Below are 17,441 nucleotides of genomic sequence, written 5' to 3'. Positions count from 1 at the left end.
AACGTAACCTAGTGATGGTTACCGACCCATACAGTGTGATCCAGTTGTAATCACATGTGCCTGGCAACACGTGATTACAACCTGACAACAAGTGGGTGTTAGCCGGACAACATAGTTTCCATAGCAGCAGGGATAGTAGCCCGTTCCCATGAAGTTAATAAGTAATGAGAGTGAGAAAGAGACAAATGGAAGGAAACAGTGAGCACATAGCCGATATCTTGGAGTATCTCTGAAGGTCTTTTTTTAGATCAAGGATATTGTGTGAGAATGTAGACATATGTAGGCACAATGCTTCAGAACTTAATGATATATCAAATTATGTGGTATTGCTGTTTAAAAAGATTCAACAGGTGAAAACATCCCTTAGATTTACACTGAAGGAGATACCCAAGCCGAATCTAGATCCCAGAATATCATCAAAACTTGGCGGTGAGTTTGTTTTACTTGGACCAGGAAGCAACCACCCAGAACATCTAGTAACCACATAGCGGTGTACTAAAACCATTGTGAACACCTTAACAAATGCATAGTGGTGCCTAAACACCCAGCGACCTTTGCATTTGCATGCATTTGATTTTATCAGGAATGTAAAGTCTAAGTTAATAATATGACTTTATGAGATTAAGATCTGATTATATATGCAGGCATGAAAGAGAGCCAGTTTAAACAGGCAAAAGAACTGGCACTTAGCTTGACTTTAAGTGGAGCAACAGGAAGTCCACACAATGGGAGTTTTCCCTTATCCATCCACACTTTCCTGTTCATCTCCTATCACAACTGCAAGGTTATTATCCAGCTGAAATTTTTTAAAATTTATTGCTTCTTAAAGGGATAGTTCACCCGAAAATTACTTTCTTCTGCTGAACACAAAAGAAGATATTTTGAAGAATATGGGGAACCAAACAATTGATGGACCCCATTGACTTCCCTAGTATGGAAGAAAAAAAAAATACTATGGAAGTCAATGGGTACCAGAAACTGTTTGCTTAACCATATTTTTCAAAATACCTTCTTTTGTCTTCAGCAGAAGAAAGTAATTCATACAGGTTTGGAACAACTTGAGGGTGAGTAAATGATGACAGAATTTTCATTTTTGTGTGAACGATCCCTTTAACATGTTTTTTAACATTTGTGGCCACTTATGATTAACATCCTACCTCACGAAGTAAGGGGAAACTGTCAATATTGCCACGTAAGTGTGTTGCTGTTCTCATGCTGTAGTTCTGTGCTTATGTTGGCTTTCTTCCCAGTCAGAGATTGGTTAATGATTTCTGAGCCAGCAGCAGATGGTTAGAAATATTCATTTTTAATCCAGCTTTATGATATGCTGATCTTTCTTATGTAATCATGTGCGCTTTTCCTTGGCACAGCAAATGACCAGAGATGTTTTGAGAAAATATGATTATCCATAGCCTCCTGGGAGGATCATACCTATTGGAGGTTTTGGTGAATTGTTTTTTTGTTTGGTTTTTTAAGGAAAGTTACAGATGTGTTCATAAACAAAAGGACCAGAACAAGGTGTTTACAATCAGTTAAATTTCTTATTTCTGAGTTACCTAATTGTATACTTGATTTCATCGCAATAGTGCCCAAGAAGAATCCACCCAATGAGAATTCATTTTTTCTTGTTTAAATGTGAACTAGTGAGATAAATAAGGAAGCTTGCGAGATATAAACTCACAATTCTTCTTTTCTCAGAAATGTGTGATATAAACTTGCAATTGAGTTATAAAGTCCAATTCTGAGGGAAAAAAAACTGACCTTATTTCTCTTAGAGTTATATCTCACAATTCTGACGCTATCACGCAGTGAGAAAGATATCAGAATTGTGAAATAAAAAGTTGTTTACCTTTTTTATTTTTTATTCAGCGTTGGACACATGCTTCAATAGATAAGACCTAAATCCTATATTGAGCAATTATTAATAAATAATTAAAAAATTAATTTTATACCATGATAACAATATGTTTTCCAGTTTAGTTAATCATACTGAAAATTCAAACCAAAAATGTTTTATAGATTACATAAGCATTTCTTATTTTATCATTAGTAGTAGTAGTATTCAATTTATGATTTTTTTATTATTATTTTTAAGTATAAATACATATAGAACATACCTAATCACATTTATTTATTTATTTTGGAATTAAGTGAAAAGTTTATTTAGCTTCATGTTAACACATGAGTACACTATACTTAAAACAGTAACAGAAACATCTGATTGAATGAGCCAAGCATGTCGACAAACACGCTTATGTGGTAGCCTCTCAGTTTATTTAATTATATTGAATTATATAACAATTTTTTTTAAAAACTTATTTAAATTTCTTACCTTTGTTTTTACAGAACTTCCCCATCCCCAACATTCAAACCCCTTAAAAACACGCGTCATCCTATTCTTTATAACCTATCTTAGTTTAATATCCAAATTTATTGTAAAACATCCATCTTCATTTGTAGGCATGCAGTCATTTTTCCATTGTATAAAATTGTTTCAGTCTCTGAGTCCATTGAACCAAGCTTGGAGGATCTTCTTTCTTCCACTGTTATAATTTTTTTTAGCTATCAATAACAATATCCGTAGTAAATATCTATCCTATATACATACCTTTCCTCATTGTACATTTTTTCTGGGCAATGCTCCCAACAAACACACCACTGGTTCAATTATATAAAAAATTTAATATTACTTTTTATTTTATATTATACTATAATTTGCTTCAGAAACAGCTCTGTGTCCATTTAGATTCACTCTTTCACTCTTGCCTTCCTTTTCAAGGTTTACATGTGTCATATGATGATTGTACACATAAATGCCCATCTCACTTCTCCTTCAGAGAGTCCAAATATAATTATAAGTGGTCTGTCAGGATTGACTTTGATCAGTGTTATGTCATTGATGTCTGGATGAGCGGAGATGGACTGACTGATCTGGCGATCAAAGCATCTCCTCCAACCAGAAACACTACAGTTTCAGATGAATAGTCAGTGAGCCCTTTTAGCTAAAACAATAGGTTCCTACACAAAATTGGATATTTTGAAAGAGGTCTCAGTGGGGTTTTTTTTTGTCGTCCATGCAATAAAAGTCAATTTGGTCCAGAGTTGTATACAAACCCCACTGACTTTCATTGTATGGCAAAAACAGTTGTTCAGTATGTCTTCTTTTGTGTTTCACTGGGGGAAAAAATGACATACAGTGTGAGTAAATCATGACAGAATTGTTTTTGGTGACCTATCCCTTAAAGATCAGTTTACTGATGTTGTGTAGTAAGTGTACTGCAAGAAATTTGGGATAAAGGATTCAGCTTAATGACACTAAAGTCAAGTAGTTACTGAGATAGAAGTATATTTGATGCAGTGTAGTTTAAAAAACCTGTTGCTTCCAAATTACCTCTTTATTTCCAAGCGCAGCTTGAGCTTGTGGTTGGTTGTATAAATTAATGTCCATGACCGGCTGGAGGTGGGCGGCCCAGCGGGGTGTTTAGAGAAATGTGTATCTCTCACATGCACACATACAGTTGCACCTCATTAGTCAGTTAATCTCAGTTCTCATGACTCCTCGTCCAGATTTAAAAGCAATCTGGTGGTGTTTTATGAAGACTAATGAGGGATGATGATGTCTATGACTAGTGGTGAGCAGAAATCAATTCATATTTAGCGGCAGGAGGATAAGCAACACCTAATAAAGGTTACAATGTTGATATAGTCAAAGCTAATATCCTTACAGTGATCGATCCAGGCACCTTCCAGTTAGTTAACTGGTGCGCCACACCACCAGCACACATTTGAAGATAAAGATATTGATTTTTATTTGCAGGTCACCATATAAACATGCATAGGGAGGAAGAAAAACGTTCCTTTTTTTTATTGTTGATGTCAAACATTGTAAGCCGATTTAAACCCTATGGTATTTTTGGCGTAAATCAGTCGAAACTAGCCAACCAGGCAGATGCCAGCATGTTGGGTGACAGATGTGCAGTTCATACTTATGTTACAAATGATTTCTATTTCAAACAAATGCTGTTCTTTTGAAATTTCTATTCATCAAAGATGAATCCTGGGGAAAAAAAGTATCACAGTTTCCATAAAATTATTAAGCTGCATAACTGTTTTCATATGTGATAATAATAAAAATTACCAAATCAGTATATTAGAATGATATCTGAAGGATCATGTGACACTAAAGATTGGAGTAATGATGCTGAAAATTCAAAATTCAAATTTTGACATTACAGGAATAAATTCATTTTAAAGCTGCAGTCCGTAACTTTTTTTGGTTAAAAAAGATCCAAAATCAATTTCTGACCAAGTACATAACCAGCCAGTGTTCAAAACTATCTCCTTACCTTAGGTTGATTCACAACGGTAAGCTTGTAATAATGTTTTATAATAAGAGTGGTACTGGTGGGTTTCCACGGGAAATTCGAGCATTCAGTCGTTCGTCTTTGCGTCATTACGTCACGTCTGTAAACAGAAAGGAAGGAGTCCCAGCTAGTAGCTATATCATGTGAGGATGCTGCTTTTAGCGGATCAGTTATAGCCTTTTCTCACAGCAGCTAAACTTATCATTTAGATGGCGGATTGTAATCCAGAAAGATCCAAATGACAATCATCAGTGAAAACTGGAGATTCACCCGTGGTCAAAAGCAAAATACGTCGGACTGCGGAGTGGCTACAGAAATTGAAATCTCCAGGTAACGTTAATACACACTAAATACACATAGTCACGCAATGCTGATGTTGTTAACATTAACAATTTGAGAACAAAGAATAATAATAATAATCATTTGAATGGTCTGGCATGATACGAGCTAAACGATTGTTAGATTTAATCACCATTGGCAGCGCGATTTATTGTAGGCCTAATGCTTTTTTCTCAGTTGGTCAGAACAAAAATGGCAGATTTGTTACTTACTTGTTCAGATGACATTTTCCCGTGAAAATTCTTATTTTGGTCATACTTCCAAGACGTAGAATCTGTTTCCGAAGTACAGTATCCACACCGATGTGGTGACTGACACCAAACATTAGATTCATCCGCACAAAGTCATGCCGATGCACAACGCACATAACAATAATAATTCCGCATATAACTGCAATTGCAGGTTTCAAACAGATGGCGACAAAGAGGCAAAACTTCCGGACTGCAGCTTTAAACTGTATTAAAATATAAAACAGTTATTTTAAATTGTAATAATATATTTCATAACGTTTACTGTATTTTTGATCAAATAAATTCAGCCTTGGTGAGCCTTTTTTCAAAAACATTTCAAAAATCGTACCAACCTCAAACTTTTGAACGGTAGTGTATTTGTCAAAAAATTTTGGTGCTGTGTTGGGTCGACACTTTATGTATGATGTAAAATCAGGGGCTTGATATAAAATCACTTCTAGTTTATTAATAGGTTTTCCAAAGTGTGTGTTAGAACTAGGGTTGGAAAATTTCCAACGGGGATTAACAAGGAATATATAGGAATTAACGGTAATAAAATGGAAATTTGCAAAATTGCAGGTTAGTCTATAACAGGGAACTTAAATGTCTTAAATGTATTTCTGATTATGACCAAACAGAATGTTTATATTATGTTTGTATATGATACAGTTTGTATAAATTACCCCAAATTTCCAATTAATTCCCATAAATTCTCGTTAAGTTTTTGAATATTTACAAAATTCCCTAGCTTAATTTCCCATGGAAAGTTTCTGGAAATTTACCAGAAATTTTCCACCCCTTTGCAACCCTAATTAGAACATAGATGAACATATATTCTATGTACATTCCTGCTGTGGCTTATGTTAGCATTTGCCTTGACAGGGCTCTTCTACCCTTTTATAACAGCTCTTTTTTTTTTTTTTTTTTTTTGCCTGGAAACACATCGTCCTCGAGGAGGCCTGTGTATATTAAATTGTGACTGTAAAAGCAAAGAAAAGCTTTCAGAATCTAGTTATGTGGACATGAACAAATTACACAAGTTTGTCTTATAAGATACACACCATTAGTTGAGTTTCACAGTCCAGCTGAGCTCCCGTCCTCCATTAAGAATGAGCCGTTCAGAACAGAGAGTGGATGATGGTTTGATGATGCTTCATGCTCATTTAAATTCTTCCGGATGTGTCATTAGGTTGATGCTCAGCGGTGAGTTCCTACTGACGTCCCCCAGATGATGTCAGAGTGACTGATAGCGATCCACTCATCACAAGACACTGAAGCATATATTCATGGCAGCTGAAAATGAACAGACATTGTTGGGGTTCTGATATAGTACATCAGTGATTCTAAAACATTGCTCCACAATGAAATCCACAAGCACTATCACAGCACCTGCTGCTGACCCAATTTCCTTCTGTAGTCTCCACCGAGTGCCAAGCTCCCCCACAGAGAGAATTAGAAAGAAAATGGAGGGATTTGTAGAGAACCGGATCACATTATATCATTGAAGAGAAGGAGCTGAGTTTATGACTGCGACTGTGGACCGATTTGAGTCATTCAAGCGTGTTTGTGTCGATGACTGATTTTTCGAGCGATTAGAAGTCACTCAAGGGTATGAGACACATTGAATTCAATAGCATTGATGTCACTGGGTACTTTACTCACCATTACCATTCAATGTTTTTGAGGCTTCAAGGAATTTTCAGGTTCAATGCAAGTTAAGCTCTATCGACAGCATCTACGAGACACTTTTACGTCAAATCCTTCTTTTCTGTCCTTGCGTGTATCATGCAAAAGTTGCCACTTGTACGTTGGTTTGCTGGCTTTACAAACAACAGATGTCAAGAGCTTTTATGAAATTTAAGAGCATTATTATGAATGTGAAAAGGGATATACTGATATTCTCTACCTTTAGAAACAAAAATACCAATAAAAACATCACAGGTTACTAAATGTGGCTTCAGAGGAAATGATGACTTTTAATGATACCCGTAGGAACAACATTTGCTTTAACTGCCTTTAACACCTGGTGCACTAATGCATAATGATTTTAAGGCACATTAATATTCAAATACATGACATGTGATGTATAGTGCTTCAGGGCACTAGAAAGTTAAACTATGCAGGGTAATATAATTTGAGTTTATCTAATACTTTTTATTCTTTTAACATCTTTTCTATTATTTTTTTTTTTTTTTCAGCAAACAAGTGCCCCGATCACATAGACTGTGCCAGGATGCGGCGGCACTTATCCAAATCTGGATCCTGCCACTGTGGCCCCTGCCTTACCCCATTGGAGGAAGATGAATTGGGACTTTGTGTTGATCACAGGAGACACAATCCCCAGCACCACCTCCAAGGTACGAAGGCTTTCACACACCCACCTAATGGCTACTGTGTCACAATTTATTTAGCACCTATTGTCTGATCTGGCTTGTGCTTTGGTGCTCATGCACTGGCAAACTGTGAGTCAGGCAACACGCAATCGTTTTCTCAAGCCAAATGCTGTGCATTCATTAACCAAACCCTCGGCCTGTGACTAATGTCATCCTGAAAGAGGAGATGATGTTAATGGTTTAGACCGCAAATCTTCCCATCATCTGACCTGTGCTTTTGCTCTTGTTTCTCTCCTCTCTCACCATTTCTGTTGGTTTTGTGGTGAGCATAATGCTTAATCTCTTTCGCTCTCCTCATGTGGCAGAGGCACATGGCTGAATTTAATCAGTTGGATTGAAAGCATGCACGCTTATGTCTGTGTGCGGCCTTGGCTTGAATGTAATTCCATGTGAGCGCTGCTCTTGCAGAAAGAAAAAGCACTCTTTTTCTAATCTATTACAATACTGCAGTCATAGATAGTTTCGTTTTTGCACTAAATAATTTTTATATGTCATCTTTAGCAACACATGCTTTCATATACTGTAGATGTATAATAGTATTTATTAATAATATATATTTTTAGTATAGGAATAGTATATATCTGAAATATAAGAAGGGGCAAGATCATGAAGTGATTTAAATACAAATACTAAAACCTTAAAATCAACTCTGAATCGAACAGGTAACCAATGAAGTGATGCTAACACAGGTGTAATATGTTCTCTCTTTTTTTGTTCCTGTCAAAGAAATTGACTTAAGTCATGTAATGCAGTATATTCAAAATATGCATATATTAATATACAAAATATCACTCTCCTCAGAAAATTATTATAAACCTCTTTGTTATGAATGGCTCTGATAACTATAATGTAGTTTCATATGGAAGCAGAAGGGATTATAAAATACATTTTTTCTTAATATTTTATTTTAAATTATGCAATTATTATATAATTTTTATTTTATAAATATAATAATTATAATAATTTTATTTTTATATACTTATTTTTTTTATATTTTATTTATATTTCTCTCTCTCTCTCTCTCTCTCTATATATATATATATATATATATATATATATATATATATATGCATACATACACACACACACACACGCGATTAGTAATTTTAAAATACATACGTAATAATTTATAAATACATTTTTACTCCATTCTGTTTCCATATTATCGAAATCCATGGGTTTTGTCTACGCCCAAAATTCTTCTGCTAATAGACCTTCTTTCTACCTCACCTTCTCTCTTTTTCATACTCCGCAGTATCTTTCCTGTAATGAGTGATTCAGCTCTGCAAACACAGGCCTGGCTCACTGATGAAGAGTCTGATAAAGGGCTGAAGAGTACAGCTGACTACTTTCATTTTGAGCATTTCATTTGTGTAGACGGAGCCTGGCTTTCTGTTACTAAGAATATCTTCAAAAATAAGAGCATATGAATGTGTTTTATTATAGGATAGGATATGTTATCTTGAATTTTAGAGCAGTTTTTATACCTTTACCTTTTGAAATGCTTTCCAGAAAAGTCTTAAAGATCTAAAGAGCACAAATAAAGTGACTGTGTATGTTAGACCAAGGTGGAACCTGCTGTTAAAGAGTTTACTGATCAAACAGTCCTGCGTCATGAATCTCTTTGCTTTAATATTGCCACGAGTGAACAACACTGGGTCTTGACATTTAAAGTACAATTACATTTAATTTGAATTTTTATAACTCTATTGGATTTTTATAACTCTAATGTTTTTGAAATCCCGATTTTCCAGCCCTTGAATTTGGGCCACATTGACCGTATTTAACAGCCATCAGCTGAACTGAAGTGTCTGCCACTAATCATCATTCATCTATGTAGGTCAGCAATCTCATTTTTGCGTCACTGAATGGAAATGAATCCAGAGAGAGACCAGACCCATGGCTGCATTTAAAGAGTTCACCCAAAAATTCATTAATTACTCACCCTCATGTCTTTCCACACTCATAAGACCTTCGTTCATCTTCAGAACACAGATTAAGATATATTTGATGAAATCCAAAAGCTCTCTGACTCCTCCATAGACAGCCTTGCAATTGCATATTAATTGAGTGGTTTAGTCCAAATTTTCTGAAGAGACTTGATCGCTTTTTGACGTGCGAGAACATACCTCTTCCGAAAGCTCAAACGTGCTGCATAACACACGAGAATTAATCTCATTGGTTATGCAGCACGCTTCAGCTTTCGGAAGAGGTTTGTTCTCGCACATCATTCAGGTTCGGTTGAGCTTCGGTTTATGTTCACTGATCAATGTTTACGTGAATAAAAGCCTAAATTAAATCTGTTCATCATGAAAAGCGATCAGGGTTTGGAACGACATGAGGGTGAGTAACTAATGACAATTTGTGGGTGAACTAACCCTTTAACTCTACTGTTAGACATACACTCTCGAACTTCCCTAAGCAGTTACCCTTAGAGGATTCCCCGCCGACATTTTGCGACAAGTGCATTTAACTTCGTCAAGTGGGTGAGGGGCGTTTATTTAGACAGACCTTCAACCCCTCAATTTTGACAGAGGGAGCAAGTCTACTCAATATATACACTTTAGGCAGATCCATAGACCACAATGCAACACAATTTGGATGTCACAGCAGATCACGCTTAATTTACCTCCACCCCATACAACTCTAGTGTATGATATAATTGGAGTTATTTTGACATCTAACCACATAATACTTGTAGCTACCTTAAGCCGACTGTTTTTTTTATATTTTTATATTTCAGTTATAGTTAATTGACCCTTCGCTGGGAGTTTGATTGACAAGCTATCTAACCAATCATAACGCCGAATCCGCCATTTTGTCCGACAAAGCAGTCAGGAGTTAGAAGACTAACCTCGGTGGACTTGAACTTGAAAAATGGTGTGTACTGACGTCTTTCCGCGTTTGAAAGGACATTCCTTCTCATGTTCATTCATGTTTATTTGATGCTATAAGAGATTATCGGTTCACGAGACGCTTGATCTGAGGCGCTACAGCGATCTGTCATGACACATTAAAGAGCCACAAAACGGTTTTTATTGTTCGAATTTCTTAAAAAATTACACAATTTGACCTGCTCTGTCTTATCTGCCGACGTGTTGTCAGTTTCCTCATTGCTCCGCGATGTATTTTTCACTCTGTGTGGCGTGACAGCGCCATGGCTTGTCGGACAAAGCAACTGTAACTAAGGGGGGCGGGTCTTTGCGAAGGGTCAATTGTATTATCATCATCATTTTAGTTTTTGTAATTGTTTTGATTTCTCCAACAGCCCAAGCATACATACAGGCCTATAGAATGGTGCATAAAACAAAGTCATATAGAAAAACTGTAAATAACAAATCAGCTCCATTTTGGATTCCAAGATCGATTTTAAACACATTTCAAGGGTTCCGCCAGTAGTGGGCACTCGTGCAACGTAAACAATGACGTACATCCAAATGAGCGAGACGGAGGGAAGTTAGTGAGTTAATGAGGGCATAAAAAATTTGACGCAGCACAGGACATTAGTGAAAAAAAAAAAAAGAAAAAAAACTGCGTAATTTAAAAACTTACAGTACATGACTGTGTTAATTATCACATTGACTGAAATAGCCTGGCTGGAAGTAGTACTTTGGTGTTGTCCAGAGTTGGTTGATGTCAGTGAATCACATATAAGAATTGAACTTTTTTAGATTTAATGTGTTATTGCTTTGCATTGATTCAGATTTAAGAACTCGTTGTCTGTCAAAAACACCTGAAAATTGATATCCGCTGACCAGTGCGCTTAGTGAAGTCACCACTAGATGGCAGCATAATCGTGTCAAAAACTCATTTCATACATAGCCTATATACTACCTATTGGTTTTAGATGCCAGTCAGAGCTGTTGTGTCTGGCTGGTTCTAGAAAGCTGCGTGATATGCTTGCAAAGGTCAGGAGTCAGAGAAATTAGTGTGTCCCAAATCACATATGCTGAAAACAGTCAGCCAAAGGTGCCGGGGTGGTATACTTTTTAAGTGGGGTTTTTGAAGTATGCATCCATGTATTCTTTATTTGGTTAATATGCTTATTTTTACATGCTAATGCAAATGGTAAGAGGTCTGTGGTATCAAGGCACAATTTTGTAATGGCATAACATTATGTCGCTGTTCTGTCTTAATGCACACTTTATGGACTTTCCCATCCCCCAGTGAAGTGCATACTTTTAGTGCACATGCAGAAAGAGTACACAAACTGAGTTATATACCGTAATCTTAGACACTTTTCATAAATGTGGATTATTAAAAAAAATCATTTGATTTCATAATAGTTTGAATAATATGTTTATAGTGTTTTTAAAGATGAGATTGCATGTCAGAGCTTGTGATTGTTATTTTATTTCAAGCAACAAAAATGTTTTTATGGTTTGAGTTAACTATAATAACCCTGGTCTGATCTTGTACATGTAGCACCTGCTGAATCAAAACTTGATTTGACACCTACTTGTTGTACATCAGACTTTAGTCAGGCTTTCTGAACACCCCCTTTATGTATAAACCACCGATTTATAGGTCCACTTGTCCCCTTAAATCAAGTACAGATGGTTTGTCCCGCCTCCTTTGACACCTGCTGTGGAGGACACACAGCCTGGACTGTGGGGGTGTTCAGACAGCGATATGTGTTGCTGTATCACATCAGTCTTGTTCCAGGAGGCAGATGGCCAATCTTCTGTAGACTAAACACACACTTTCATGACAATAAATATTCCCTTTTCCAGTAGTTCCAGTCTGTCAGCACTTTCTGGAATAAAGACTTGATGTTTATTTCAATGTACAACGTGAATCGTTGATTACGGTAAGGTTTGCTGTATGGAAATACTACTTTTTTCAGCATCTCACTGCACCATAAACAACAGGAACAGAACGTCATGGCAGTTATGAGCTCTGTCAATGTGTCAAATCAGGCTGGAACATTTTTTTTAAAGTAACAGCAGACAAAACCAGGGTTCGGCAATATATTAAACAGTTATGATATATTCAATATTTTGGGAGGGCTGGGAGATATAACAAATATTTTTGATATGGTCTTTGTTATGTTGTTGCCAATATAAAATTAGCCAATCAGGCCTGGATGATATAATGTATATAGTATATTCAAAATTATTTTGTTTATTTAAAAAAAAAAAAAAAAAAAAAATAACCAACCAGGGATGGATGACGTAATGTATAGAAAATATTAGAATTTTTTTAACAAATAAAATTAGCCACCTAGAGCTTGTTGATGTAATTATTTACAATATATTCTATATAATGTTTTTATTATATAAAAGTAATCAGCTAGGGGTGGTTGAAATAAAAAATGTTTACAATATATTCTTTTTTTAATTATTTAAAATTAACCAACTTGGACTGGGTGATATATTTATTATTTAAAGTATATAAAAAAAAATTATTTAGTTAATTTTATGGTGTTCTGGAATTTCTATATATTTTTTAATTTTATGTAATATTTTTTTATTACAAAAAATTTACCAACTAGGGCTGGACAATATGTATTGAATATTTATTTATTGTTTATTATATATTTAATGTTTATTATTAAATACGTTATTGTGTGGTTAATATTTAAAGTAAATAACACTGTGTTGTGAATCGGTTATTATTTTATATTTTATTTTATTTTAAATTTATTTTTTATTATTATTATTTAAGATAAATGACAACTGAGTTTTGATTCCATTCTGTGAATAAGTTCTTTTGAATCAATTTACTGAAAGTTGTAGGAGTTCTGATGTGTAAGAGTTAATGAGCAATCACACACACACACACACACACACACCCCCATTGGCCACACACACACACACACACACACACACACTCAGGCTGGTTGCCGGGGGACGATCTTCCATAGTCTTGGTATGCAGCTTACTGTCTGGCCAAACGTACCATTAAACCATGTGCTGCTTTTGTTTTCCATTTAGAGCGTGTCAAACAAACGACACCCTGGCACACTCTCACTCTCAGAACACACACAGCCCAATCTCTCATAGAGTATATATGAATAATCATGAATTATCACTGAGTTTGAACCAAGTTTTGACTTTGAAGTACCAGAAAAATATGTGGTATGTTGTTTTTAAGACATGGTGCCATGATTTTTGTACACATTGCCTGGCAGAACCATGGACATGTATGGTAATCCCATAGTATTTTTGAAGTACCAAAAAGTATTTTTATTATATGAAATTCTGTCTTTGTTTTCACAGTGATCTCCTATCATGACGTTGATGAAGAAATCGACCATCTGTCCTCTTTCATTGCCAAGCAGCAAATGTCAGAAGTCAAGCAGCCAGGTTTGAACAATCTGCTCTTAAAATCTGTGTGGTTATGGTTAGTGAGGTAGTATGGCGGTTATAGTGGTCACAAGTCATAGCAAAACTCTTCTGAGTTTCCAGCTCGCCCGCTTTTTGCTATAAGTGGAGTTTCGGTTTAAATGTGGTGTGCTTCACACATATGACAAATAACAGCAGAGTTGGATTGGCAAGGCCTTTCCCCTTAGTTTACAGTGGAAACTCTTCATATACAGTGAAAACACCTCATATAAGAATGTAGTAATTAGGGACATTAGATAAAAATTTAAGTTTTTTTCCCTCCTTTTCTCTTTCTTCTTTAGAGTCTCCTCTACAATCCCGGTCAGAATCGAAGCAGAAGAGTCTGCCCAAACCCACAACCATAGAACTAACAACCAGCAGCCCATCGACACCACAACACCACACTCCTAAATCTCCCCAGCCAATCACAAACTCGTCCGATCGTCATGGGCCGATCGCTTCCCCCAACACTTCCAGAGACAGCCTGCTAGTCTGTATGTGTCTTTCGACTTTGTTTTTTTTGTTTTTTTTAATAAGGTCTAATTACACAAAAATAATGTGTTGGCTTAACAAAAAACAAAAATTAACGCAACAGTGTGCAAATTTTTTTTTGAGTTATAACAACTTTGAGTGAATTTACATTCAACCAACAAGCTACACTGAGTTGAGGAACTTAATTTGTAGCATAAACACAAATTTTTAAGTTGATTACTCAAAAAAATTAAGTCGCTCCAACTACCAGAGTTGTAGCCCTGGAACCAATTAATCTTATATATTTCAGTTCAAATCAACAGCTATCTTAGCACATGCTGGCATAACTTATTTAACATGTATATTTAATGAACAAGTAAGATATTACTTGTCACTGGCATTAGCGCAGTCATTGCTTATAGAGTCAATGTAGTGTTTACCTTCATGTATCTACTCTTCAGCACAATGGTAACCACAAAAACTTCAACATTACAGAAACTCTTTTAAACAGCATTAAACACTAACATGTCTCTCTCTTCACTAAAAACAAATAAATTAACACTTAATTTCAAGTCCTATGCAAAGCATGCTGGGAACTTGTATTTATAACTTAGGCATTAAATTCCAATTTCATTAAGTTACTACAATATATATATATATATATATATATATATATATATATATATAATTTTTTTTTTTTTTTTTTTAAAGCCAATTAACGCAGAAATTTAAGTTTAAATTACAGACGATATTAAGTTGATGTAATGATCAACATTATTATGTCAACAGAACTCTAAAAAATTATGTTTGCAACTTAAAAGGTTTAATTAAAACAATAAGTTAGAATTTTTAACTTGCAACCATGCACTTATTTAAGTTGTGGTAACAGGTCCCCTGAATTACTTTTTAGAATGTATGATCAATGTGCTGATATGAGTTGCTTTTTCTTTTTCTTTTTTTTAGCATTTCATCATGCTTTGACCCAGTTTTCACAGAAATCTAGTGCAAAATGCTCAAATTTTAATGTCATTTTACCGGATTTACTGTGGTTTGCTTGGCCTACATCCCTGACAAAGATGACATTTTAACAGCAGGCCCATCACATGATGTTTTGGATTTTTTATAACTGGCTTATCCTCAAATGTTAGTACATTGTGAGCCTCTCTGAATTATGTGGAAACCTCTCTGGCATTTATCAATTTACACACTGTGTTCTCATTAAAGTGCCATTGAATGTATCCCATTTTAATGAATCGCAATCTTCTGTATATGACAGTCCTCCTCATAATTTTTCTTGTCTGTCTCTGTTTCTCTCTTTTATAATTGTGTGTGATTGTATCGCTGGGAGCAGTGATGATATCTTTATGCATTATTTTGGGGGCCATGGCACTTATTGTTGCTACCGTCTGCTGGATCAGGTAAATTTAATCTTTATTATTATTATTTATCAGTTATACAACTAGTTAGATTGTTTTGTCAGCCAAATCCATTATCATTTTTCAAACAAACTTCCTGTTCAATGAAGATGGCCTTTCTAAATAAAAATTGTATCTCCAGTATTTAACCAAGGCAAGGACAGTGAAAGATGTTACCAGATTTTAATTTTTTATAATTTTTTATTGCATATTATAAATAATTTATAAATAACAATTATAATATATTATAAAAATAATGTATGATAAAATAATCCAGGAGTTATATATAAGTATACATACAAGTGTGTGTGTGTGTGTATATATATATATATATATATATATATATATATATATATATATATATATATATATATATATATATATATATATATATATATAATTAGTATTTTGTTGTCAGTGTGGCCTTTTTTAAATTTTGTATTTTAAATAAAATAATATTTTTATCCTTTTTGTATTTTTTATAAATAAAAGAATATTTATTTATATATTTTATCATTTTTTGTGCAGTTTTTTTTTTTTCATTTATATTAAATATATTTTAGAATTTTATATTCTATTTTCAGTACAGTGCACCTTTAGCAAACAAATTATTTTAGGAAATGATATGTGTACTTCTTTAAAACAATGTACATGTCAGTGTAAATCTCAGTGTTTTCTATTGCAGACCTTTTTTTTTTTTCTTTCTTTTTTTTTTTTTTCTTTTTTACAGGTTACAGAGAGAAACTCATTTGGCTCAGAAGGTGGATTACCCTGCATTTCATGCAGCAGGCCCCGACCATAACCATACTTCTGTAAGAGAATTCACATTAATGGCAATTCATACATCCAAAAATACAATAAACACTTCAGCACTTCTTCTTGTAATGTTTAATTGTTTACAAGCATTCTTTCCATGTTTTAGTCTGGGGATAAAACACTGGCTCACAATGCTCAGATGTATCACTACCAGCATCAGAAACAACAGATGCTCTCAATGGAGAAGTAAGCACAATACATGATCTGCTGATTAGTTGAGTCATTTTAGAATGTGGTTTCCTTTAACATTATTTGTGCATTTTTGTCGTAAGTCGCTTTAGGAAACTGCTGACTGAAAACACATGTTTGCAAAAACCGTTTTTTGTTTGACTTTCATTTGTACTTGAATGTACATGTTTCATATTTATATGAATCATGTTAAGATGTTACAATGGAAATGCATTTAAACTGGGCCAGTATAAAAAACCAATATGTAAGCCAAAAATGGCTGTTGCATTTTTTTTCACAACTATTCGCAGCTATTGTGCAAAAGTTTTGACATCATGATAACAATGTTGAAGCAGCCATTGCACTGTGAGAGCATGAAAGTATCATAAAATGTGGTCCATATTATTTCAGTTATAGACGTTCATGTCTTTTTTTCTTTTCTGAACACAGACATAAAGCAGAACCTAAAGTCTCAGAGTCTGGGGCCACATCAGATGAGGAGAATGAAGAGGGAGATTTCACTGTGTATGAGTGCCCTGGACTGGCACCGGTGTGTACACTTTGTAGCATCTATATTCCTCACTTACTTTACTAACTTCCTATAGGGCTTGACTTAACTTTTTTAGTGGTTTTCCAAAGTTACTAGCCACTCAGCGTTTTCACTGGCCACAATTTTGACATCAATACCATGGGGAAAACTGCCATACAGATATTTTTAATATTATCTCATAATTTGGCAGCAGGTATATTAGGTTGCTGTCACTTTAAAATCTGATGCACAGATCCATTAGGGGCCGTTCACATATCGTGTCTAAAAATGTGTGGAAAGCGCGGCCGCGCCACTTTCTCCTCCTTTCCACAAGCGTTTGCGCTCCTGTGGCGTCTGTCGTTGCTATGCAACCATGAACTGCACTCTCCA

At 34.9% G+C, this 17,441-nt stretch overlaps 2 protein-coding genes across 4 annotated transcripts in view; one reads left to right on the top strand and one right to left on the bottom strand.

Moving 5' to 3' along the window:
• npdc1a (neural proliferation, differentiation and control, 1a) overlaps positions 1-17,441 on the top strand; it is a 28,568-nt gene that overhangs the window by 7,239 nt on the left and 3,888 nt on the right. Inside the window, exons 2-8 of the mRNA XM_051878809.1 lie at positions 7,132-7,290; positions 13,548-13,634; positions 13,955-14,146; positions 15,475-15,541; positions 16,269-16,350; positions 16,461-16,540; positions 16,973-17,072. Of these exons, the coding sequence (XP_051734769.1) occupies positions 7,132-7,290; positions 13,548-13,634; positions 13,955-14,146; positions 15,475-15,541; positions 16,269-16,350; positions 16,461-16,540; positions 16,973-17,072 (767 nt within the window). The remainder of the gene's footprint in view (positions 1-7,131; positions 7,291-13,547; positions 13,635-13,954; positions 14,147-15,474; positions 15,542-16,268; positions 16,351-16,460; positions 16,541-16,972; positions 17,073-17,441) is intronic.
• Positions 2,076-17,441, bottom strand: part of LOC127504251 (alpha-(1,3)-fucosyltransferase 7-like) — a 35,524-nt gene continuing 20,158 nt past the window's right edge. The window contains exons 2-3 of one of the 3 annotated variants that reach the window (XR_007927316.1): positions 3,392-6,226; positions 2,076-3,174 (exon numbers count right to left, since the gene is read on the bottom strand). The gene's annotated coding sequence lies outside the window, so the exon portion shown is untranslated. Of the gene's footprint in view, positions 3,175-3,391; positions 6,227-17,441 lie in introns of those variants that run through there. The other 2 variants (XR_007927318.1, XR_007927317.1) reach the window with 2 other exon arrangements.

This window comes from Ctenopharyngodon idella, chromosome 21 (assembly GCF_019924925.1).
Source record: "Ctenopharyngodon idella isolate HZGC_01 chromosome 21, HZGC01, whole genome shotgun sequence".
NCBI classification, from domain to species: domain Eukaryota; kingdom Metazoa; phylum Chordata; class Actinopteri; order Cypriniformes; family Xenocyprididae; genus Ctenopharyngodon; species Ctenopharyngodon idella.
Note: the sequence above shows the minus strand (reverse complement) of the source record. Positions and strands in the feature narration are given on the sequence as shown.